Source organism: Malaclemys terrapin, chromosome 7 (genome assembly GCF_027887155.1).
Source record: "Malaclemys terrapin pileata isolate rMalTer1 chromosome 7, rMalTer1.hap1, whole genome shotgun sequence".
In the NCBI taxonomy this organism is placed as follows: Eukaryota; Metazoa; Chordata; order Testudines; family Emydidae; genus Malaclemys; species Malaclemys terrapin.
The window spans coordinates 24898473-24923438 of NC_071511.1; the positions used below are offsets into that span (position 1 = coordinate 24898473).

The 24966-nt window shown below is 40.9% G+C and overlaps 1 protein-coding gene across 2 annotated transcripts in view; it reads left to right on the plus strand.

The window, feature by feature from the left end:
• DNAH12 (dynein axonemal heavy chain 12) overlaps positions 1 to 24966 on the plus strand; it is a 169257-nt gene that overhangs the window by 98288 nt on the left and 46003 nt on the right. For both annotated transcript variants that reach the window (XM_054036279.1, XM_054036278.1), the window contains exons 40-50: positions 3588 to 3887; positions 6636 to 6814; positions 8174 to 8366; positions 9855 to 10016; positions 12445 to 12639; positions 13544 to 13677; positions 14071 to 14233; positions 17096 to 17176; positions 20518 to 20694; positions 23495 to 23626; positions 24636 to 24725. In XM_054036279.1, coding sequence (XP_053892254.1) covers positions 3588 to 3887; positions 6636 to 6814; positions 8174 to 8366; positions 9855 to 10016; positions 12445 to 12639; positions 13544 to 13677; positions 14071 to 14233; positions 17096 to 17176; positions 20518 to 20694; positions 23495 to 23626; positions 24636 to 24725 — 1806 coding nt within the window. The remainder of the gene's footprint in view (positions 1 to 3587; positions 3888 to 6635; positions 6815 to 8173; positions 8367 to 9854; positions 10017 to 12444; positions 12640 to 13543; positions 13678 to 14070; positions 14234 to 17095; positions 17177 to 20517; positions 20695 to 23494; positions 23627 to 24635; positions 24726 to 24966) is intronic.

Consider the following 24966-nt stretch of genomic DNA (forward strand, 5'->3'; position numbering starts at 1 on the left):
GGGGAGGTGCACAACAGTCTCTTGTCATAAACCTTACCAATATTAGCCTTGGACGAGGCAGGGAACTATGTTGTACCAGCCCAGGCAACCCTGCTATTTCTTCAGGAAGAAGCCATGGGTCACTAAGAGGCACCATTCTTTCTCCTCCTCCGTAACACTCTGCACCTGCTTCAGGACAGCAGATTTGTCAGGACTGTCAGGAGCCACACCAGAGACAGTCCAGAGTAGAAGGTAATCTTTGTAAGCTACATTGCTCTCTACAACTGAGCTTCATCTGCCATGCATCCAACACATGAGTCCTAGAGATCATCACCAATGCTTACCCAGTCCAATTCCAATCCCTGCCCTCTATCCGCTCCTTTTCCTCATCCTTCTAAAGGGACTTTTCTTGAGAGAGCTTACTACTAACAGATGTGGCCTCACTGCTTCTTGTAGGAGCCATAGAGATGGTACTGCAGATGTACTGGAGAAGAGATTTCTATTCCTGATCATTCTTTATTGTGAAGAAGAAAAGGGATTTTCTTCCTATCCTGGCCCTAAGGAGTCTTCTTGCGCTGTCTCTGATTCAGGATGGTAACACTTGCCCCATCATTCCCTCTCTTCATGCTCAAGGCTGGTTCATGGCTGTCAATTTACAGGCCAGGTATTTCCACACAGCTATTCACTTGGTCCCCAGGAAGTAAGGTCCAACCGTTCACAGTAAGGCTCAACCATTATCAATCTCCATGGCCCAAACAGTCTTCACAAAACTCCTAGAAATGGTAGGGGGCACACATAAAGATGAAAGGCCTGCATGTCTACTCATATTGAGACAACTGGCTGATCAGTGACAGATCCTAGCAAAAGATGGTAACAGCTAGTCTCCTCTCCTTGTTTGTCCAACTACACCTGGTGAACTATGAAAAATCATCTCTCACCCCAAGGCTAGTTGGCAAAACCATATCTTCTCGAGGACAGGTTCTTGTCCCTGCAATCAATACTGAATGGATTAAGATAAAATCTGGCCATGATAGTATGGACTTGCCTTGGTCTGCTAGGTCACATGTCTGCATGCACATGTGTGACGCTGCTTGCCAGACTTCACCTGTGGCCTCTACAAATCTAAGATCTGCCCATTCCCTGTTGGGACACTAGATGAACAAGAAAGTTGTGGTTCCAACGCACATCATCTGAGAGCTGAGTTGGTGGCTAGCCCCAAGACCATATGTAGAGGGGTATCTTTCTCGCCCCCACCCTCTGACCATGATACAATCATACTTGTATCAAGAGCAGGTTAGGGGTTATCTAGACAACCTCCAGATGCAGGGGACCTGGTTCCAGGATGTCGTGAGATGTCCTGGAGCTCACAGATTATCAAGGATTCCTGCATGACATTCCTACCTCTTCCTCAAAATTCCACAGTGCAAATCTTGATAGACATCACCTCTATAGTGTACTACCTATACAAACAAGAAGTCACCTGCACATCACCTCTCTGTCAAGAAGATGTCAAGTTACGGACATGTTGTTATCAACCCAGGCAACAGTGCTGGAAGCAGGGGCCGGGATGGGAGGCCATGGCCTCCCCACTTTTAAAAGTTGGAGGGTCATGCCCCCACTTTTAAACATAGGCATACTTTGTGGGGGAAATGCTGCCATGTAGCACAGCCCCTCCTGATGCCGGTCCGTGCCTGCCCAGGGTTTTCAATTTGGGGGGGGCAGTGCTGTCTTCTGCCCCCTGACTACACCCAGGTTAAAAAAAAGTGGATGGCATGGACCTATAGTGCTCTCCCCCACCCCACCCCCCCGTTTCAGTGCCAGTGGCTCCCCCACTTCTACAAAGGTTCCGGAACTCTTGAGCCGAGGATAACCTGGCAGCTCTTCACTTCTCTGGAATCAGCAACAATGAAACGGACATCTTAAGCAAACAATTCATCACGAGCAGAATGGTTTCTGCAGAGGTCCATCATAGAGCTGATATTCAACCAGTGGAAAGTTCCCACTATAGACCTGTTCACCACCAAGGGCAACTTTTGCTCAAGAGGGGGCATGACCCCTGGATCATTACCTGATGCCGTCCTTCTCTCATGGAATTGAGGCCTCCTGTATGCTTTTCCACCAATTCCCCTGATTCTCAGGGTGATAGCCAAGATCAGACAGGACAGAACCACACTTATCTTTGTAGCTTCTTACTGGCCATGATAGCTTTAGCTGACAGAGCTGTTATAGATGTCTTTTCAACCTTGTATTCCACTCTCTGACTGTCCAAACATGTTTCAGAATCATGGTTAGATGATCGTCCAGACCAAAAGTCACTGCATCTGATGGCCTGGATGTTAGCTGGTTGAATAACCATGTCAGAAACTGCTCATTGCAAGAAATACTTATACAAAGTAGAATGCCATTTGGAAAAAAAACATTACTCCTTGAAATTGAAGAGATTTTTGATATGGGCAGTCCTGCAAAATCCTTGGCTACATATTGCATTAAAAACATTCCTGCCTTTCCTTCAGGTCCATCGTGGTTCACCTTGCAGCAGTTTCAGCTTGTCATCTCCTGGTACAGTTATGCTTGCTCTTTTCTCACCCAATGGTATTGAAGTTTCTCAAGGCCTATTACATACTTAGCCACAGGCTAGAGAATCTACTCCAGCATGGGACTCTAATATTGTCCTCCTAAACCTCTTGGATCCTCTCTTTTGAGCCCCTTTCAGAATGCTAATTGATCTATCTCACCCTCAAGATGGTCCACTGCAAGAGCCATCCCCTGCTGAAGCCAGCAACTTTAGGATTTTTAACTATGGGCACCAATATAAGAACCTTTGGAGCCTGGATTCTAAGAGAATGGTAATGTGTTATGACGTATAGCTTCAGAGAACAAGAATTAACTTTTAATTTTATTTTTTTCTTTCTTTTTGTTTCAAAGGGCTTTTGGTATATTCTCTTCTGTTAGACCAGTGTAACAGGATAATTTATTTATTCCTTTTTGAAGAATAATTTGGGCTCCAACAGTGCATGTGATGGGATGGACAAAAATCCCACTTGGGACAAAAAGTGGCACCCTGCCACACAATACCTGTCAGGACAGAAAGCCTGGGTTAAGTAAAATTAGAGACTGCAAGCATTGGTGTTGGGCTACCTTGACAGCTTTTGGTCTGAGATGGAGAGGTTATAGCAGATGAACTGACCAACCCTAAACTAAGAACCTAGGACCAGGCCTGGGGAGAAAGTTAGGACCAAATTTTATTGTTTTTATTGTTAATTTGTCTGTTAATAGGGTTAATGTTTTGACTCTACACAGGGCATGTATATCTATATCTTAGAGTAGGTGGGATAGATGCCTGCTGACAGTGTTCATTACAAACATCTCCATTTCATCACACAGCATGAGCTAAAGACAGATGAAACACTCCAGACAACATACAACAAACACTCCAGTAGGGAACATACCATATATTATCTGGTATTGTGAGGTTTGTTTAATATTTTCGAATTGTTTCACAGTGCAAAATATGATATTAGAAAAATATAATTTGTGAGAAGTGATATAAATGGTGCATGTTGATAATATAATAAATGTTTTTATTCATTGCCTTTTTCATATTTAAGGTATATAAGAAAGCCGTGAAAAACCTGCTGCCAACACCAGCCAAATCACATTACACATTCAACCTGCGTGACTTTTCACGTGTTGTCCAAGGCTGCTTACTCGTTAAAAAAGAATCAGTTGAAAGCAAGCATACGATGATTCGTCTGTTTGTGCATGAAGTATTTCGAGTATTTTATGACCGTCTTGTGGATGACACTGATAGAGCCTGGTTGTTCAGAATAATGAGAGACATAGTAAAAGACCATTTCAAAGAAGCGTTTGACATTGTTTTTGCACATCTAAGGCAAGGGAACGCACCTGTAAGTAATCACATTTGCCATTACAAAACAATTTATTTTTTTTATTTTCTGTATCAATGTCTGAATTTTAGCAGTGGCTATTTTATCTCTGTTCTATCTTATCTGTCTTGGTGCCCATCTCTGGTGGAGCATGTTGCATGATTAAAAAAAAAAAAAAAACAACACACAACCCCACAACCTACAACAAAGATTTTTCTCTTCTTTCCTGCTGGCAAGAGGTAGGCTTAAGGTTTGTACTTTTTGTTACCTGCATTAGTTTAAAAAAAAATTATGATTATTTCACTTTCAGGGCATTCATAGTATTGAATTATTTAATTTTTTGTGTTTTGCTAGGAAATTATGTTGGAAACCAGAATAAAACAAATGAATATAGCATGCCTGTCACGGGGATGGGAAGAGGATACCTGGCATTTCAGCACTCTAGGAAATCAATTATTTTTAATCTTTTTGAAAATTTAAGAAAACTGTGATGTGGCTTGTGAAAATTTCTGGACTAGTTTGAATAACCAGATTAGTATGTCACTTTTAAAGGCTTGACTGATGCACTTTTAGTTTATGTGACTTTGTATACTTTATATGCTACAGGTCTTGCACACTGAGATTAATTCATAATAACGTCGGTGTAGTTGATTTTTATATATATATATCTTTAGTTTTCACGCTGATAGGCAGACCAATTACCAGATCATTTTCTTCTCGGCAGAGCTTCCTCTTGCAACTTATTGAAGCTCTTTAGTTTTCCTTCTACTTCATCCAAGACAAATGCTCCTGCTCCTCATGATGCACACCAAATATTCCTCAAGGCTCTGTTGCAGAAATTGTAATGTTGTCTCTTGTTCTGCTCACAGAGTGACTGGGGGTTGTCCTGAGCTCCAGTCCTGCTTCTCTTGATAGGGCATAAGGCCGATGGTACTGCAGCCCACCTTCCTCATGGCCCAGACAGGAGCTCTTACTCCAGGCTTCTCTCTCAGCAGATCAGTTCCTCTTGACCCTCATATAATTGGATCACCGGAGGCAAAACTCAGTCAGTGGTCTCCATCTGTATATGCAGCCTCAGCAGCTATTACTTTGATCAGACATGTTGGGGATCTCTCTGCTTTCTGTCATAAAGAACAATTCCTTATTTTTCATAAAGGCACAGCTGTCACACATATTAGTCCCAGGATTCACCCCCAAGCCTGGCTCTGCATTTCATATTTCCCTCCCAAGTTTTGTCCTTATTCAAAGTCCCTTAAAGGATATTTTGGCATAATTTAAGTATTATTTGAACCTTGCAGTTTTATTTGCTTAGGACTTGCCCTTTTAGGTAGATTCTTTATTTGAGATATTCAGGAGTCTAATAATGGAAAGAAAAAGTCCAGTTACACAGAAGCTAGGATGGATCAACTTATACATTAAAACATTGTTACCAGTCTGCAGCATCTCTTCTCCCAGCTTTATCAAAACTTGCAATGAGAAAGACATTGGTACTTCTCCTTGGCCAAAGATTTTTCTTTTTTAGCCCATGATTTGTAAGACGACAAAAACAAATTGAAAGGAATTTACCGACCATTACAACAAGAGGAAATTAGTCTGGATCTTGGTCCATCTGCTGGTAAATGTGATGTCTGCAAGAGGAAACTCAATGATGAAGATTTTTGCATGGACTTCTAGAAACCTGATCTACTAAATGGGGAAAGTCTCTGTCTTTAGATTTAAAGAAGGGGATGAGGCAGTATCTTTTCTTGGACCAACTTCCATTAGTGAAAAAGACAAGCTTTCAAGCTACACAGAGTTGTTCTTCAGGCCTGTGAAAGGTACTTGGAGTGTCATAGCTAAATATAAGGTGGAATAGATTGTTTAGCATAGTAAATACAAATTCTAAGGGACCGTTCAAGGTGAACATTCTAGTGTTTTGGATGATTTTTATTTTATAATTTGTTTTTTCCACTGTTTTTTGCCATTTAATTGATGTGTAGACAAGGAACTTACCTTATGGCTCTAGTTCTTACTTTCTAAGATGGGGAAGAAGGGTGCTACCCGTACCTCTATGTTATATCCTGAAAGTTTTGATTATGTTGGTGAATGAGACCATGAATAGCATTTGAATTAATTGTGTTCCAAGAATAAATAAATAAATATTTACTAGAGATAGACATGACCTAATAGTAGGGATTTTGATTTTTTGTTTTAATCAATAAACACCCCAATACAATACGAAAAGAAGTTTATCCAATAAACAACAAAAATGGTTACTTATATCAAAGGGCTTGTCTACGTAGATCAGTATTGTGACTAGGAGGTGTGATCTCTAAAGTGAACTAATGTATTGCTCATTAATTAGTCCATGTAGACCCTGTTGGTAAGTACTAAAATTTCCCTAGTGCACTTCAGTGTATCGCTGTATGAAACAGTACTACGTGAAAGTGCACTAGGGAACATTACAAAGAGAATACTCACTACAGTGTATGATATTATAATAAGTAATGTATATAATATACATTATGTATTACAGTATATAAAGAGAAAGCCCTGAAAAAAACAATTTTTTTACATATACATCAAACTCATATATATCTGAAAATAACTCCCCCAAAACAGAAGCACTCCCAATTAGGTAATCTAGTCTGTTACCTAAGGTAAAGTATTTCAGCGCCTCTTTTCTATTTTCAGGTATACTTATCTAGTTTTAACTTTATTTTTAAATGTTCTGACTTAGGAAAATGACAATTAAATTTCACTTTGTAATTTACTGATTTTATACCATAGGTAACTGAAGAAGACATGAGAAGTCTGGTATTTGGTGATTACATGAACCCTGACCTTGAAGGAGATGAAAGACTTTATATTGAAATTCCAAGTGTTCAACAGTTCAGTGATGTTGTGGAGCAGTGTTTGGAAGAATATAACCAAACTCACAAAACAAGAATGAACCTTGTAATTTTCAGGTGCACATACTTGGTATTATTAACAGCTTTAGCCAATAAACAACTTGATAATAATATTCAGTTTTGAGAAGTACAAAATTTTTACCTGTCTCTTACCGTTCACATGTCTCCACCAAACTGTCACTGATTACATTACCTCTTGGCAGATGCTGGGGGCAATTCAAATGATTTTACTGGGAAGCAAATGCACTGACTTTATTTTTCCTTTTTTGGTGGGGAAAGGGAATAGGTGAGTGAGCAATGATCTTTTCCTTTCATGTCGCTGCTTATTTCTTCAGTTAACTTTTGAAGTAACATTTTTCTTCCCAGGGACCCTTTGCAGGAGCACTCATGTTAGCAATTTAGAAGTGCTGCACTAAGTCCAGATGATGATCTAGCTGTGAAGTGGCTCTCTAACTATTTGTTAGGGGAGAATTCTACCACTTTTGCTTGTGGCCTCTGGACCCTCATTTCACCAGGGAAAGGGATTCCAAGTCTGAGAGGGGCTGCACAGCCATGCCCTACTAATCACAGCTGCAGTTCCTCCTGTGAGGTTCTAGGCTGATCAAACCAAGCCACTGGTCTCCTAGTGACCAAGCACAGAGAAAAATATCCTGAACTGGCTTTTCAGGATAAGTCAGAATTTGCTTTCTTTGAGATGATTGAACTTTTTTGAAACCAATTTAAATGGTGTCCCCCTTCATCTTCTTAAATAAGTTTTATGCTTCCTTAGGAAGGAATTCTTACCCCTCTCCCAGCCAAGGTTGAAGGCAAGACTCTTACTTTTGGGGGCCTTCCTCTTCCTCTCCTTTCTGACACACTGTTCAAAGACGAGGATGGGAAAATAGCTTTTTTGCTGCTCCAGTGCACTAACTTCCATTCAATCATCTCCAGATGCCACCCTCTAAAGAAATTGCTCAATTCTGTGTTTCCCAAAATCAGCAACAAAATATATTTTGAAGGGGGAAAACATTGACCTATCCCATATTCTTTCCCATGTATTCTTTCCTATTCTGTTCATACTATTGATATTTCCCAAAAGTTAGGCCTAATGGAGCTGCTGTGCTTTAGAATTGGAAATTTCCTTATCTGTTGATTTCTTCTTTTAGATTGACATCTCCATCAGTCCAAGCCCACTAATTCCTAAAGCTTATATTTAGTGATCAGGTGATGTGTATATAGTTGTCACAACAGTTATGAAAGATTGGTTTATTGGCTACGTATAGAGCTTTGGAGGTACTCTTCTGGGCAGGAAGTTGGGCAGACTACTCATTTCCCAGACTTATTGACAGAAAGTAAAAATACTAGCTTAGAAAAATAGAAAACATTTCTAAATGTACTTTGTCACTTGTCAAGATGTTTAATCTATTTCATTGTCAGGTACGTGTTGGAACATTTGTCTCGGATAAGTCGTATTCTGAAGCAGTCAGGTGGCAATGCCTTACTGGTTGGAATGGGAGGGAGTGGACGTCAGTCTTTGACCCGTTTGGCTACAGCCATGGCAAAAATGTATATTTTTCAGCCAGAGATCTCTAAGAGCTATGGCATGAATGAGTGGAGAGAAGATCTGAAGGTGAGTATTAACATCATGGGCTGCAGGTATAATAGGTAAGGGGAGGCGTTGCCTGCCCTAGCACAGCCATCCCTGCCACCCGACACTTAGGCTGTGGTGCCCCCACCCTCCCGCCTCTTCTCCTCCCTGCTCTGACCCTTCCCTGAGGCTCCCATGGCTTGCTGCTGCTGCTGCCTGGGGTGAATCTTCCTCCTCTCCTCTCCTCCACCCCATCCCCTTCCCCCCTTGCATGTCCCCACAGCTGCCGGCCACATCTCTCCTCACCCCTCCTACCTGCGGGGCGCGGGGTGTGGATGTGTGTGAGAATGCGAGTGAGGAGTCAGTGGCAGATGCGGGGGGGGGAGGGGTGAGTGGAGGGGATCCCTGAGTAACTTTACACAGTTAGAACAGGAGTACTTGTGGCACCTTAGAGACTAACAAATTTATTAGAGCATAAGCTTTCGTGGACTACAATTTGTTAGTCTCTAAGGTGCCACAAGTACTCCTGTTCTTTTTACACAGTTAAAAAGCCTTCCATAGACCTAGTAGCAGAGATCACTGCAACTGTTAAAGAGCCATTGAAGTAGTAATGAAGCCATTTAACAGGCATTTGCCAACACCCAGGAAGCCTTTGGCCACATTCAGCTGGGTTTTATATTGTAGGAAAATGTGTTATTGGGGTTAAAAATAGTTTCCAAATGACGACCCCTCAGTTATTCTCTGTACCCAGAAGAAGTAACTGCTACCTTGGCTCACGGAGGAGCTGACATAGCCAGTGAGTTTATTTCTTGATCTAGTCATTTTATTCGAACCCAGTTTAAATGAGTCTGTCAGGGAATTTTGTGTAAGAAAGGTGATTAAACTACTGCCTTAATGCAGGCTGTCAATGACAACCACTTTTTCAAAATGAGAATTAGGCTTGCGCAGATTGGTGTAGGTAGCCTGGCTTTTCACCTCTCTCTATAGAGCATACACCGAACTCCCTGCCACGCAGGGGAGAATCTGTCTGGCAATTGAGCTATACCTGTTGCCTGTTCAGTTCCCTTGTGGAATGTTATTAGTGCTTTAAGGTGAAAAGGAGAGAGGGTTTCATGGCGGGGGCGGGGAGGGCAGCAGCAGGGTGAGGAGGAGAGCCAGCTGCACAGCAGGTGGTGGTGGGGGTCTCATGGTGGGCAGGGAAAGGGTCTGGCAGGAGAGGCGAGGGGGCAAGCAGCAGGTGGGCGAGCGGCAGGTGGGGGAGGAGGTGAGCGGGGAGGGGATCTTGGGAGGGTGAAGAGGTGAGTGGTGAGTCAACGGTGGGTGGGGGTGAGGCCTGGGGCAGAACAGGGGTGGAGTGTGGGCGGGGTTGTGGGCAGAAGAGGCAGGACAAGGAGCTCGCCTCCCCCACAGTAAGTTTCACCCACCGCCCATAATTAACATGCATGTGTTTTGGTTTTAATTTTCAAGAAGGATGTTCTAGAGTGTACCGTACTTTCAATCAACTTAAAGTTAATTTTTTGACTCTTATAGAACCTTCTGAAGAGTGCAGGCATGAAGGGCTTGAAAACTGTATTTATAATCACAGACACACAGATTAAAGAAGAAGCTTTCTTGGAAGATATTGACAGTGTTCTCAATACTGGAGAAGTACCCAATCTTTTTGCAGCAGATGAAAAACAAGACATTATGGAGGTATCCTTATAAAATGGCTATATTTCTCTTAAAATGTAATCTCTCTTATTTTCATTGTGGTTTGACAATAAATAGTAAAAATTTAAAATTAAAAAATTTAAAAGGGGAACCATAAGTTAACTTGCCCCAGCAACACAATTTTAAAGCAAAACTGCAGAATTTTTGCATCAAGAATTTTACAATGTATACCGTTGTTAAAGTGTATTTGGATATGTACAGTTCATTTAATGACTTTTACTGGATCTTGTGTAATCTTGTTTTCTTCTTATAAATTGTGTTAACTTGTTTATAAATGGGATGGTTGATACATCCTGCATCTGGTACAAACTTTAATTCTGACCTTATGCTTTCCTCACAAATACATAACACACTGTACACATAACTTGTGCTTATATGCCAACCCTCAATATTTGCTAATGTTGCTGAGCTTGTAATGATGGTTTTGCCCTTTTTCTTATTACTTGGAGAAAGAAATAAGTTCTCTGGGACTATGTAGTCAGTCTCTGTCAGTAGAAGCTTCTTGTGTGGGCATTAGGGCATGGTTAAATGTCCCATAACTAGGCATTTCCTTGGCTTTAGGGCTTGCTTGGGAGGGGGGGGAAATGTCACATTTAACCTACCTCAATCCCTTTTAAACAAAGGTAGGATGATGTCATTTGGTGGTGTATGTGTATTGTTGGTGTTTGTGGGGGGGAGGGAGGGTTGTTTTGTTTGTGGAATACCATAATAAAAGCACAATTCACTTTTTCACTGTACACCTGCAGCTCACATGGAAATCAGCGGCAAGTGCACTAGTATATCCAAGGCCAGAAATGGGCAGAAAATTTATGTCATCAATTATATCTTCCCAGAACAGGGTTAGACTTATATTTTCAGAATAGTGTTCACTCATTTTGGGTGCTTAGCACTTTCAAAAATCGGGGCTTAGGTTTCATAAGTTGGACATTCAAAATTAGTGTAGTATTTTGAAAATCTAGGTCTTAATCTTTTCACATATCCATGGCATGTCAACTAATGAACCATCATGGTGTTACATTTCCAATACTCATGGAAGTTGGTATATAGTACATGCACAAATGTGTTTATTTAATTAGTTATGTTATTTGATACATTTTCTTTTATTTTTTTCTTTCATTGTGGTTTGATAATAAATATACTGAGAGCAGCATTCCATATATTTTGCAAAGAAGTTAGATTATATGATGATTTAAATTGGTTGGATTTTTAAGGCATTATCTTTTCATTTTAACCAAGTATTTATTAAAGATGATTGGCTTCGGATAGTTCTGTTTCAATTTCATAGTTCTTTTGAACATATTCTTTAATTTCAAATAATTTTCTTTCCATGTAGCATTTAAATTTGGTAATTATTCTGCAGCATGTCAGTTGAGATAAACTCATTCATTATTCATGAAAATATGTTCTATCAAAATAATTCTATCACCAATCTATCTTTCCACTTTATAGATTTCTAAAAAATAATTGCTAGGTTATGTGAAATAGTCATATTTTGTGGAAAAAACTTTTGAATTTTAGCGAAACGGATGATCTGTTTTTTGTGGATTGTTAGTTAATTGAGATCAGTATTTATTGTAATGAAAGAACAGTAGAGAGTAATGGGGTAGACGCTTCATATATTCAGAACATAAGGTTTCTTCTTCTAAGAAAAGATTTTGTGAATGATTAAATGTGAAAATGTTTGTGTATCTGGAAATTTGAATCCTTCTCTACCTGTAGTAAATACTGCACATCTTTTTAATTAATTGTTTTGAATATTGCTTTCAAAAATGCTTCCAGTAAGTTTGTTTATTTTTATGAAATGTAGTTTAAGGAGGTTGCGGTGGTGTATGGCACTTAAAATGTAAATTAGAGGATGAAGAACATTTATTTTTATGATAGTGACTTTCCTCACAGTGAGGGTAATAATTTGTACCTTTTAATTTATATTAATAATTGATATCTTTTAAAATGTTTTTTTGTAAGTGATTGAAGATTGATTTTAATTGTCTTATTGTTGTGTTACTAAAAAAGGCTAAGATACTTTATTGTCTAAAGAGGTTCCATTTCAAATTCTGATTTTCAGAATGTGATTTATAACCTCCCCATAAAGAGAAGGTCACTTATTAACCAGTTTACTCTTTATCCTAATCTAGAATACTAGATTGGTCAAACCAGCAGGAAATTATTTCTAGAATAGTGGTGGAAGAGTTGCAGATAAATACTAGTGTAGCACCCACAAATATAATTTGCTTATTGTTCTGTTTTTCTAATTTTGTTCTGTTTATTAGCAGATTTTGTCTTATTTTACCTATACTACATTTTTAGATCATGTGATGTCAAAAAAGGATGATTTAAATCATTTTGAAATACAGTATTTAGTGACAGGTTATTAATCAATGGCTTCTCCATCCCCCCCATTATTCTCTAGGGTGTTCGTGCAATAGCTCAAGCTGGCAGTAAACACGATGAACTCAGTCCCCTGGCCTTGTTTGCCTACTTTGTGAACCGCTGCAAAGAAAATCTCCACGTTGTGGTAGCGTTCAGCCCAATCGGAGATGCTTTCCGCAATCGTCTGAGACAATTCCCTTCTCTCATCAACTGTTGTACTATTGACTGGTTCCAGGTTTGTGAAAATATGTTGCTGCCTCAACAAATATGGTTTCAGTTTTCTAATACCTGTATTTTCATACCCCATTATGTTTCCCTTTTACCTTCTAACGAGCAGGGCTCATTCTCTCTCAAAATATTTAAAATATAACAAGTCATCCTCAGTCATATTTTTGAGAAACTATTTGATATTTCTTCCTGTTACATGTAAAGCTGAAAAATATTTTTTTAAAAATTAGAATGTCTAGATGCAAAATATTGTAGGTACTGACCAGTTTCAACATGGTTATACCTAATGTTACTCTGTCATCAACAACTTGCTCTCTAATGATGCTTTATTCCTTCATTTGCCGATTATTGTGTGTTTTGTTTAATCAGATAATATATGATGTGCTGTGTCTCAAGGCACTTAAGATTTTAAAATAGTTGTTCACATCTGAATCTTGTTACCAATATAATAGTGTATAATTAACCTAGATGTTTTTGTTAACAAAATCAGTTGGGTGAAAAAGTAATATGTTCATAATTTCTGCTGCCAGTTTACAGAATCAACAAGTTGGAAGCAAAGGTGAAAGCAATTTGGAATGGTTGACAAGTGTTAGGGAGATTTCCTGTTGTGATGGTGCTCAGTGTTTTCCTGTGCTGCTGGGAAAAACTGAAGATAGAGGTTCCTTAGCAGAACTAAAACCTGGATAATTACTTTTAATTGATAAAAGGCCACAATCCTTACAAATGGTGTTATCAGCAATTAAACTACAGCTAGATCTATTGATTAGCCACCAGCAAGCCATTTCTTGAGACGCATTGTGTTGGACCCATTAAAGAAATTGCTTGTTCCATAATGTAAAAATTATGCCTTTGCACAAATTATGAGTGGTAACACATACATTTTATGTCCTCCCTCTGCCTTTTTTTTTCAGCCATGGCCTGAAGATGCCCTTGAACGTGTGGCTAATAAATTCTTAGAAACACTTCAGCTCACAGACAACGAACGGCAAGAAGTGGTGCCCATCTGTAAACACTTCCATACTTCTGTTTTGTCACTCTCTGAAAAGTTAGTTTTGTATATTTTTTAAAAACGGGGTAATATTTTATATAAATAAAGGTATAAGTAGGATAAGATGAGACTTTTTATGCTGTCAAAAGTGGTAAAATGAAGAATAATCTAAAATTAAAAATAATAGGTTAGAGAACATTCGTTAACAATTAAGGCAATTAGGTGATGGATTACATTATTTGGTAAGATAGTTTAGTCACCATCATTACTGATAATTTCTGTATTGTGAATTTGTAAATTTGAAGAACTGTGCAAGTTTAGAACGTGTTTGTGTGACATTTTTATTCTTAAAACAAATGGATCATTCCTGTTAGTTGTCACACTTCTTATTTTCCATCCCTTTTATGTTCCATTAATTGTAGTTAGAAAGATTATCTTTCTTTTCCATAGATTCTTGGAAACCCTGAGACGACATAATTATGTAACTCCTACTTCTTATCTTGAACTTATTGCTGCCTTCCAGCAACTTTTAACTCAAAAACGGGATACTGTGATGAAAGCCAAAAAGGGCTATACTAATGGACTAGATAAACTAGCTTTTGCTGAATCTCAGGTGAGTAGATGCACATGTTAGAACAGGCAGAAATTGAACTCAGAAACAGTTCTATAGAGACAAGCCAAAAGCAGAACCTCAAATCAAAACCTTAACATTTCCAGGGTGGGAGCTAGATTCCAATCCCTACATCTGAAACAACCCCTATGGTTTTGGTTTTGGATTCAAAAGTGGTCTATCTCATTCACCAACAAAAGTTGGTCCAATAAAAGATATTACCTCACCCACCTTCTCTCTCTGAAAATAGCAGAGAATTTATTTTTCAGTTTTGGCTCAGATGTAGCCAAAACCTCATCAGAATAACTATTCATGTGAGATTTGGTGCCAGAATATCAGAAGTGGCATGAAAACAGGAGCTCTTATAAGATTTTCACAATTCAGGATGTATTTTGGGCAGAAATCTCAGGGCTTGTCTACACAGGGGGTTTAGACCACAGCGAGTAGACATGTGCCAGATAATGCACAACATGCAGACTGCATGAATATTGTGCACATGGGACGGTTGTACCCTTTTAAAATCATTGTGTACATACATGGCTGGGGCTTGCTGCATACTGTGTGGCATTCTTGGAGGGTATCCCTTGGTCCTTTGTTTTGCTGCTAAGTTGTGTATATTCAGGGATTTTTCTCGCTGTACATTGTGGGATGCATAGTGGAAGCCAGTGACATTCTGGGGCTTGGGTTCAAATTTTAAAAAATCCCATGATTCTGCTCTCTCTGTCCCATGCTTCCTCTCTTTCTGGGTGGGCTAGCACCATTTTCAGATTGCTGTCAGTGAGCATGGAACCAACAATGCTCCGCTCCACTATTCTGGCAACTGCAAATACTCAGAGACTGTTTGGGCTGCATTTTAGCTCTCTGAGCAGGGTGGTTTCATTTTAGACTTCGCCAGCTGCATCACCAAGCAGATGATGTGGCTGCAGCAGTGGGTCCTCCAGCTGCAGCAGCTTCAGGAGCAGCAGACGGAGGATGATGAGGATGACACCAAGCCACTGCTACTACTGGAGCTATTTCTGGGCTTGAGAAACCAGCTTGTTCTCCACACCTGGGATGACCAGCAGTGATGAAGGCAGCCTATTTTGAGATCTGGGCTGAAGTAGCCTTAGAGTTGCAATGGCAGCATACCAACATGCTGTGCCCCATACCTGTTGAGAAGCAGGTTGCCAATGCCATCGGAAGCTGGCCACTCACAAATGTCATTGATCTGTAACCAACCTATTAGGTGTAGGGAGACTGACTGCTGATGCGATTGTTATGCAGATGTGCGATGCCATGCATAAAGTACTGTTGCACGGGCACCAGCTTATAAAGCTTGGTAATGCTCAGGACATAGATGGCTTTGCATGCTTGGGTTTCCATACTGTATTGGAGCAGTTGATGGGACCGGTATGCCCCCTGTACCAGAACTCAGAGTTTATAAACAGAAAGGGGTATTTCTGCCTGGTGCGCCAAGGACTGGTTGATCACTGTGGCAGGCTTATTAACATAAATATAGGGTAGTCTGGAAGGGTCCACAGTAGCAGGATCTTTCAGAACGCAGTCCTTAATGGAGGAAGGACAGTTTGCATCCAAGCTCACTATGGATATTAATGGTGTGGAGATTGTTTCAACTATCTGGGGAGAGACCCAGCTTATTCTCTATTTTCCTGGTTAATGAAGCCATTCACAGGTCACTTGGACAGTAGGAAGTAACTGTTTAACTATTATGTCAGTAGTTGTGGAATGGTAGTGAAGTGTACATTGGGCTGTCTGAAAGAAAGGTGGTGCTGTTTGTGGAATAGGTGGGAAGCTGCAGGAAAAAACTTGCCTAAGATTATAGCTGCATGTTGTATTTTTCACTATATTTGTGAAATTAAGGGAGAAAGTCTTAATGGTGGGTGGGAGGCTGAGGTTTGGCTTAGCTTGTTCAGCTGTTTGAGCAGCCAGCAAGGCATGCAACAGAAAATGGGAACAGGCTGAACAATACTGTCAGGGATACCTATTGCTGTTACTTTGAATCTGAGGCCTGAAAATGTGCAGCTATACATCTAGTTGTTATCCTGGGGGGCAGGAGAGGGAATGGATTGTGAGCACTGCAGTTTCTTTTATGGGTGGTAGAAGTGACACATTGTGCCACTCCTTATTTTATCTTGTGTCTGTACCTTTGTTGTCGTCGTCGTCATCTACTAGCCTTACTTCCTTTTGTATGTGGTCAGCTCTTCAAGTCCTCCTTCTTCATTCCAGTCTCTTTTGAAGAAGTTCCTCAGAAACTCTGCAGCAAATTAAATCCTTTTGTGCAACATCCATCCATCTAGTTTTGGGTTTTCCAACCATTCTCTTACCCTCCACTTTCTGAGTTTAACACCCTGTTTCCTTTATAGTCTTCCAATCTACTTTTTGTGACCCCTCATGGAGATCTGCTCAGCAATGTCCACAAAAATATCTTTATTCCAGTGTCTGTCCACAAGAGTTTGCTGTACTGACGGGTTGAGATCATGGGTCTCAACACACTCCAAGTGGCTGCTTGAGGCTTATTATAAGGCTTCTGGAGTGATAGTCCAATAGGAGTTGTGTGGTCAAATAGCTTAATTAGTTTTAAGAGCGAGCTGGACAAATTTATGAGTGCGATTGCATGGTGGGGCAGTCTCAACTGTCCTGGGACTCATTTCTGGTTTATGTCTTATGTTCCCAAGTTCTTGTCACTAATGTTCTAGCCTGTTTTCAGGGAATATAACAAGTTTTTATGGGGTTCTTTTAAACATATTACCCATATTTGATTTTATACTGTATTTAAATGTTAAACTTTCTACTTATTATTTGCTATATTTTTAGCATCAGCATTTACTGCTACTGTGATAATTTTATAAGGAAATGTCCATCTAGGTTGGTGAAATGAAGCAAGAGCTAGTTGATCTGCAACCCAAACTGGAGGCGGCTAAAGTGGATAATGCAAATATGATGAAGGTAGAGTTAAGCAAATATATTGTTCAATGATGAAATACATAATTTGAGTTATTTGTAATGACTAAATTATTATTTTAATTAGCAACTGTGGAGAAATGGAACAGGGGGACCTTCTTTTTAATAGCCAGAGCGGTGAATCTGAAGGCCCCAAAATAAACCCTCCCACAGAGATCTGTTATGCTAACTACCCTTACACAAAGCAGTACAGGCCAGGGCTAGACTAGACTGCACAATTCCCTGCCAAACTCGGTCAAGGGTCATGACCAGAGGAGCGGGGGGAGGGCAAGGAGAGAAAAAATAGAAGAAAAGCCCCAGCAGCAGCACTAATGAAATATGTTGATGACTAATGAAATATAATAACCACTTGTGTGAAGCAATAGGTAACTTTAGCTAAATGCAATTTCTTAACTCATGCAGCTTCTCCTTTGGGTGATCTGTGACCCACTCCGTGATTCCAGCTATCTGCAAAATGACCAATCATAGACCCTCTGTAGGCGTCCCCTGGAAACCCCCCCAATCTTTAACCAAAAGACCCCGGAAAATAACATGTGTCTTGAGAAATGTACCCAAACTGGTGCCAAGTACCACCCCTGGGGAAAACCACCAAGCGCCCCTCTACCCAAATAAACACCCACGTCTCGGAAATTAATGAGGAAGGTACCGGGGAAGAGGGGACTGACCCCAACCCTAATTTCTTAACTCATGACGTATTGTTTGTACTTTGCTTGCGGTTTAATGAAATAAAAACCCGCCTGAGAGCAGCCCTCGGGGTGTCAGTCTTCGGACTGCACCCCAGTGCACTGGTATGTATGTCAATAAACTGGCCTCAGGCTTGAGTCTTTGAACTAAAATCATTGCAAGGGTGTCTTTGACCACAACACAACTATCATGTTGATAAGGTGGGGTTTCCATGAAATCTGGGGAAGTAGGGCTTCCCATTAGAGGCTCCTGCTGGTAAAGCTCTGTGAAGGCCCAGTAGAATGTAAAGCTGTCTCCCATAATGGTATCCCATAATGGTAATTACTGTGGTGGCTGGTGTCCACATTACCTTCCTTCTGTTGGTGGCATGCGTCCTCACCAGGAGCACTTCCACCAACTGAAGAAGGGCAGTGTGGGGGGCTGAGTGCCAGGGCTCTCAGCTCCGTGCAGCTCCCTGCTGGGAGCCCAGCTGGCCAGGCTTCTTGCCTCCCTGCTCCTAGTCAGGAGTTTGTGTCGGGGGAAAGGCTGCTGCCCAGGCTTCTTGCCTTCCCACTCCCAGCCAGGAGCAGAGGGCAGCCACCTGGGCTTCTTGCCTTCCCATTTCCAGCCAGGAGCTGGGGAGAAGCTGCCCAGGACTTGTTGCCTCCAGCAGGGAGATCCACGCCTGGAGTCCAGTCAGCTGCCATGCTACCGGTGGGGAATGGGGAACTGGGACCCCGGGGGGAGGGGCATCAGGGCTCCCAGTGGAGAGTGGGGAGCCTGGGCAGCAGCCATAGCCGGGAGCCTGGGTTGCAGTCTGGCTTGGAGAGGACCTAGTAGCAGCCTGGCTCGGGAGATGGCTTTCTTGTTAATTTTACGGCTTCAGTGGAAAAGAATGACAGCCAACAGCCAACATAAGGAACGCAGTGTCTACACAGACACTGTGTCACCTTAACTACACCAACATAAGCCCTACGCCTCTTGTGGAGGTGGAGTTATGGTGTCAGTGTAGTAAAGCATGTATATCGGCGGGATATGTAGTGTAGACACTAACATAGTTAGGTCGACATAAGCTGCCTTATGTCATCCTAACTCTGTAGTGTAGACCAAGCCTAAGCAACCCTTTGAAAGCATGTAGTCCAGTGTTTGTGTGAATATTACAGATCCATAATGCCACTTGCAAAGCAATTAGTTTTTAATTAAGAGTGCTTACTGTACAATATATTTGTCCATACCTCAGAATCTCAGTTATTCATGGAGGAGCTTTACAGTGAATTCCTGAAAGGGGTAGTACAATTCTGCTATTGTATGCTGTTTGTCTTACAGGGAGATGAGTTTAAGATATGAGCTCTGTTCTTGTTCTTGAAGTGCCTGTGGTTACACACTGATGCTATGTCTAAACTAAAAACGTCTGCCAGTACAGCTATGTTGGTCAGAGGTGTGATCCCTGACTGATATAACTATGCTGGCAAAAGCCCCTAATGTAGATGCAGTTTACAGGCAAAATTGCACTTTTGCTAGTATAGCTTGTTTTGCTCAATGGGGCTGGAATAAGCTATACTGGCAAAAGCTCAGTTTTGCTGGTATAAACTGCATCTACACTAGGAGCACTTTGCCAGTGTAGTATACCAGTACAGCTGTACCATTGAAGTCCTACTAGTGTAGACATGGCCTAAGGTTATAGGCTGGGGTTTTCAACAGAGCCTAAGGAAGTAAGGTGCCCAATTCTCATTAAAATTCAGTGGATTTTAGCGTAACTCTCTCTTAGTAGATGTACGTGGCTGCTCTAACAATAACTGTAGTACCAAATAGAGGGACATCTTTCTTGACATTTTTGTCAACTTGGCTGTTACTTAAAAATGGCTTTCTAAAAATGCATTCCAGTACATTCCGCCTACTCTGACAAATCTGCTTTCCAGGTCAGAGTCCCCAGCACCCGTCAGCTTCAAGGAAACTAGTCATCAGATTTATAGAATTGGGAGGGAATCATTGCACTGAATTAAGTGATGGCCTCTTCATTCAAAAGAAAGCAAAATAGGTGTAGTCTATATTACAGACTAGGGGCCTGTAAAAATCATTTTACATAACAAATCCATTTTTAAGTTGCAGCATGATGCAAAAAAAATCACCAGTAAACTTAAAAAGAACAAGAATACAGACTAACACGGCTGCTACTCTGAAACCGGTAAACTTGTGGCTTTTTACACTGTAAAAGGACTGTAAAAACAGCTATTTGTAGTAAGTGTAATCTTAGTGCATGTAGTGGTGGATTTCTTGGTAGGAATTTCAAAATTGTAGGGATATAAAGCCCTTATTTAGTACAAGGAACAACTTTTATATGTCTCAGTTCCAATTTCAAATCTAAGGCTGCTTATGTTTCTTTGATTCTGCTAGCTATTGACGTGGGTCCACAGAGATGTTATGTTACTCCTACAAAATTCCCATTACCTACAGATCTTTTCTTTTCAGTTTGAGAAAACATTTTTATGCAGATTAGTGTCACATAAATTAATAATGATTCTAATATTAACCTACTGAAAAAGACAAAGAAGTAAACCAACATTATTTTATAGATGCTCTACATCATAGCCCCAGACAGTTGGTTGAATAAACACCATTCAGTGGCAAGTTTGGTGAATTCTGCTCATGAGGGTTTTCTTTAGATTATAGAGAAGGAGTCTGCAGAAGTGGAAGCAAAAAGTAAAACTGTGAAAATAGATGAAGAGATTGCTACAGAAAAAGCAGCAGAAGCCCAGGAACTGAAGAATGAGTGTGAGAGTGACTTGGCAGAAGCAATTCCAGCGCTAGAGGCAGCACTTTCTGCACTTGACACACTTAAGGCAAGCTAAATTTTAAAAAATGACACTCTAAAGAATTATTTAATTTTTCTGTGTATTTTGGGTTATTTGCCAAAGAACACGTTAAGGAGAAAGGTTTGAAAAAGGTTAAAGTTCTCCGTTTTTGACATCTGGGGACAATCACAATGCCCTAGATATCCTTTTATTCCTCTTCTGATTGTTAAAAAGCATACTTCTTTTTGTTGTGTGACACAGAAAGCACTTCTGAGAAAACAGGTTTCAGATATCTTCTCCGCTTGAAAGCCTGTGGGATTTTTTTCTCCCTAGACTTTCTTTATGTAACCCTTCTGCCCGTCTGAGTTGGCAGCAACAAGGGCCGGGTTCAGTATCTAGGTGTTCCATTTCAATAACACAATGCAAAACTGGCTCGAGCCCCCACCCAGTGACCTGGGACAATTACATACCACCCCCCGGGCACCTCTAAGAGGCAATACTTCCCCTCTCGCAGGCATGGAGTCTGAGTGTAGCAAAATCCTTTTAATAAAGGAGGGAAACAATGTGGCATTATGTTGGGGAAACACCACAAACAGGATTCATAACACAAACCATGAGCAAAAGACACCCTCCCCCCAAGTAAGTTTGGCAGTATCCTTTTCCCCTCAGGGTCTTAAGTCCAGCAACCCAAAAAATCACCCAAAGTCCCAAAAGTCCAACACCCCAAAAGTCTCTTGAGTCCAGCAACCCAAAAATCACCCAGAAGTCCAACAACCCAAAAGTCTCTGTCCCTGGTCAGTGCAGCCCCAGAGTTCAAAAGTTTATCTGCAGAGTTTTACCTCCCAGCCTGGGGGGAGGGCACAGCAGTGTTAAGGGGCACCTTACGTGGTCCGAGGCCGACTGCCCCGCCTCTCCATGGGGTTCTGCTGCAGCCTTCACCGCGAGCCACTCCACCAACCACTCCGCTCCACCGGCCAGCCCATGAGCCGCTCCAACCATTCCACGAACTGCTCCGCTCCCCCAGCTGTCCCGCGAGCCACTCCAGTCGTCCCGCAAACTGCTCTGCTCCACCAGCTGCTCAGCAACATATCTTCAACCCCCCCCGCCCACAGCACTCAGTGATTTCAGCTCTTAGTAATTTTAGCTCTTTAGTGATGTCAGCTTGTAGTAGGGGAGCCTCAGTGCTGGTGCACCATTGTCCCAAAGTGAATTCAGCTCAGCAGCGGGTAACTAGACTCCTAATGGAATTAAAATGAGCTCTGATAGTCCACAGTAGAGCGAGGAGGAGGTGCAATTAGTATTTCAGGCCCTCAAAGGGGGCCCATACCATCAGGTACAAATACCTGCCCCCAGCCTCTCTCAATTCACTGGGTTTTGGAACCCATGTCCTTTGTCTAGCAAGTGCTACTTAGTTGATGGCAAGTCCCTCTGTCACGAAACAGTTTCATTGTCCTTGATTCACATAATCAGGGTAACAACACTATATTATTCCTGCCCCAATAACAGAGAAACTGGGGATCCCACAGCAGCCAAAATGACTATTTGGGATCATGCTAGGCACGTGTGTGTGCCTATGCAAACAAGATCAGCCCCTGAAGTTCTTTTCCACAACTCGCCACAATTCACCACCAGATGTCAGGGTAGAGCTCATCCTGACTGCTTACATTTATAAATACTTTCCCAAGGCAGTGTGTCTCTCTCCCTTCTTTCCCTGGCTCCCATCTCTCTCAGCTAGTAGGTTCTGTCCTTTATTCTTTTTTCTGGTCCATCTCTGCTTTAGGTTTTCTCTATATGCTTAGTGACAAATCATCACAAACTTCTTTGAGCACCACTCTGTATATCTTTGTTTTACCATCTTTTTGGAATGAGTGGTTCTGATCATGCAAGGAGCTGTGTTCCTCCTGCAAGGTGCTGAGCACCCTCAATTCCTGTTGAAGTCAGTGGGAGTTGAGGTCTCAGGAAGTGCTCAGCATTAGGCCCTAGTCTCAGGATTAGGCCCTAAATTTGTTGCTTTAGGAGACCACCTAAAGTAGGTCATTACTACACAAAAAAACTTAGAGGAGAAGAGGAATCCTGATTAAGATCTTACAAACACATTTATACATGCTTAACTCTCACATGTAGTCCGATTCAGTTCTTTCATGGGACTAATCACATTACTAAAGCTAAGCACAAGCATATTGGCAAGACTGGAGCTGTATTAGGCACTACACAAAATCGACATGTTAACGTTGGTGTTTAATTTCTCCATCCAGCTAAGCTTAGGGATGTCCATTCAAGGAATCCATCGCTTACATTTTTGTTTTAAAATTATAATATGGCTAAGAATTTTCTGGATCTTGAATTTTTCAGTCACCATTATGACTCAGTTACCAGACTTTAGAACAGTATGGTAGAGAAAATGCCTGCATGAACTGATCAGTTGGATTTACCAAACATATGAGAGGTCTTGTGTGCCACCTAGGGACAAATACCAAAGAAATCTTTTGACCTAATCTTGGATTCTTGTATGGTTTGTTTACACTTACCAAACTTGCTCTAATTTTGATCTCCCAAGTATAAGAAAAAGTTGCCGTCTGATGGACTCTCTTCTTGTGTTCAGGCAATATTAACTATAGATTTTCAAATCATCCCTTCTAAAAAAAACCCTATAATTCTTATATTTATTGTATGCAATGTTAAAATTCCTTTCATTTCTGTTTTTATTCACTACGTATATACTACTTGGTCATGAGAAATTGAGAACTTTTTTCTTTTGTTATGAATGTTGAATTTAATGTATTTTGCATATGATATACAAAACTGTAAATCAATACATTTTATTTTTAAAATGTCACTTTTGTTTTAGCCTGCTGATATAACAATTGTGAAATCAATGAAGAATCCTCCATCTGGTGTCAAACTAGTTATGGCTGCCATCTGTGTTATGAAAGATATAAAACCTGAAAGAATTACAGATCCTACGGGGATTGGAGGCAAGGTAAAATGGCAGAAAGTAAATTTCAGATAAGAATATAATTTTTCTAATATATTTGTTCATCAATAGCAGTTCTTCTCAAATGAAAAATATAGGGCCCTTTAAACTAGACACACATATGCAGCCTTCAAGAAAACCATGGGTGCAGGCTGTATGTCCACAAGGAGACAGCTTCAACTTCCAATCCACCTGCTGTGGAACTACAGAATAGCTTGTGGAGTGGAGAGTTCACTGTTTTCTGCTTTCTGTGACTCCTGGTCCTGTATCTGTCCTTCTCCCTGAGAGTTGCTACTGATTTTGTAGAGACAGGGCAGTTAAGTGGACTCTTGCCTTAGCCACTACAGGTGGTGAATCAGGCAGAACTCCCTTATTGTATGAGGTACCCCCGATCATTAGAGTAAAGGGTCTCTCCCCCCCCCCATCACTATTTGATTTTTAAGTAGGGTCTGGGGAAATATTTGGTCTGACAGACTCCTCTCTCTGTGGCTGGTTGCATTCTCAAGGAGATTTCATCTTCATACCATGTGACCCCATTGGATTTTTTTCCTTTCTGTCTTGGAAAAGAACATTGCTCTGACATTAGAACATTAGAGAAGATGGGGCCTTATATTAATAACATACATGAGGAAACTAAGTGGCAAATACATTGGATTAGTAGTACACCTTTACCCCGATATAACGCGCCCCAATATAACACGAATTCTGATATAACTCGGTTAAGCAGTGCTCCTGGGGGGCGGGGCTGCACACTCTGGCAGATCAAAGCAAGTTCAATATAACGCGGTTTCATCTATAACACAGTAAGATTTTTTGGCTCCCGAGAACAGCGTTATATCAAGGTAGAGGTGTATATTAAAGCTTCAAAATATAAACAGTCTGAACAAAATCCTTAAACATGCTGCGATCTGACTTTTACCAACCTTCGGTAATAAGTATGCATTCCTGTCTGTTAATTAGAGGATATTTATGAATTCATTTTGATTTAAAAGTTCTTCCCTAATTTCCATTGTAGGTCTTGGATTACTGGGGGCCTAGCAAGAAAGTTCTGGGTGACATGAATTTCTTAAAGGATCTTAGAGAATATGACAAGGATAACATTCCAGTAAGTGTTTGGTTAATGTCTTTTGAGTTACGAAATCTGCCTCCAAAAGCATGTATAGAAGATATTACACCAAGGGATAAATTCACACAGGGCTTTCATGGAAATAAACTGCATGGGGAAGAGGGAATTGTGTCAGCACACAGCAGCTTGCAATCTCAGTTATTCTGCAGGCTTTTAGGAGCAAGTGCCATCTGAGAAGTGAATGACACTGTTCAAGAAGGGTGCATGGCCAGGGCAGACT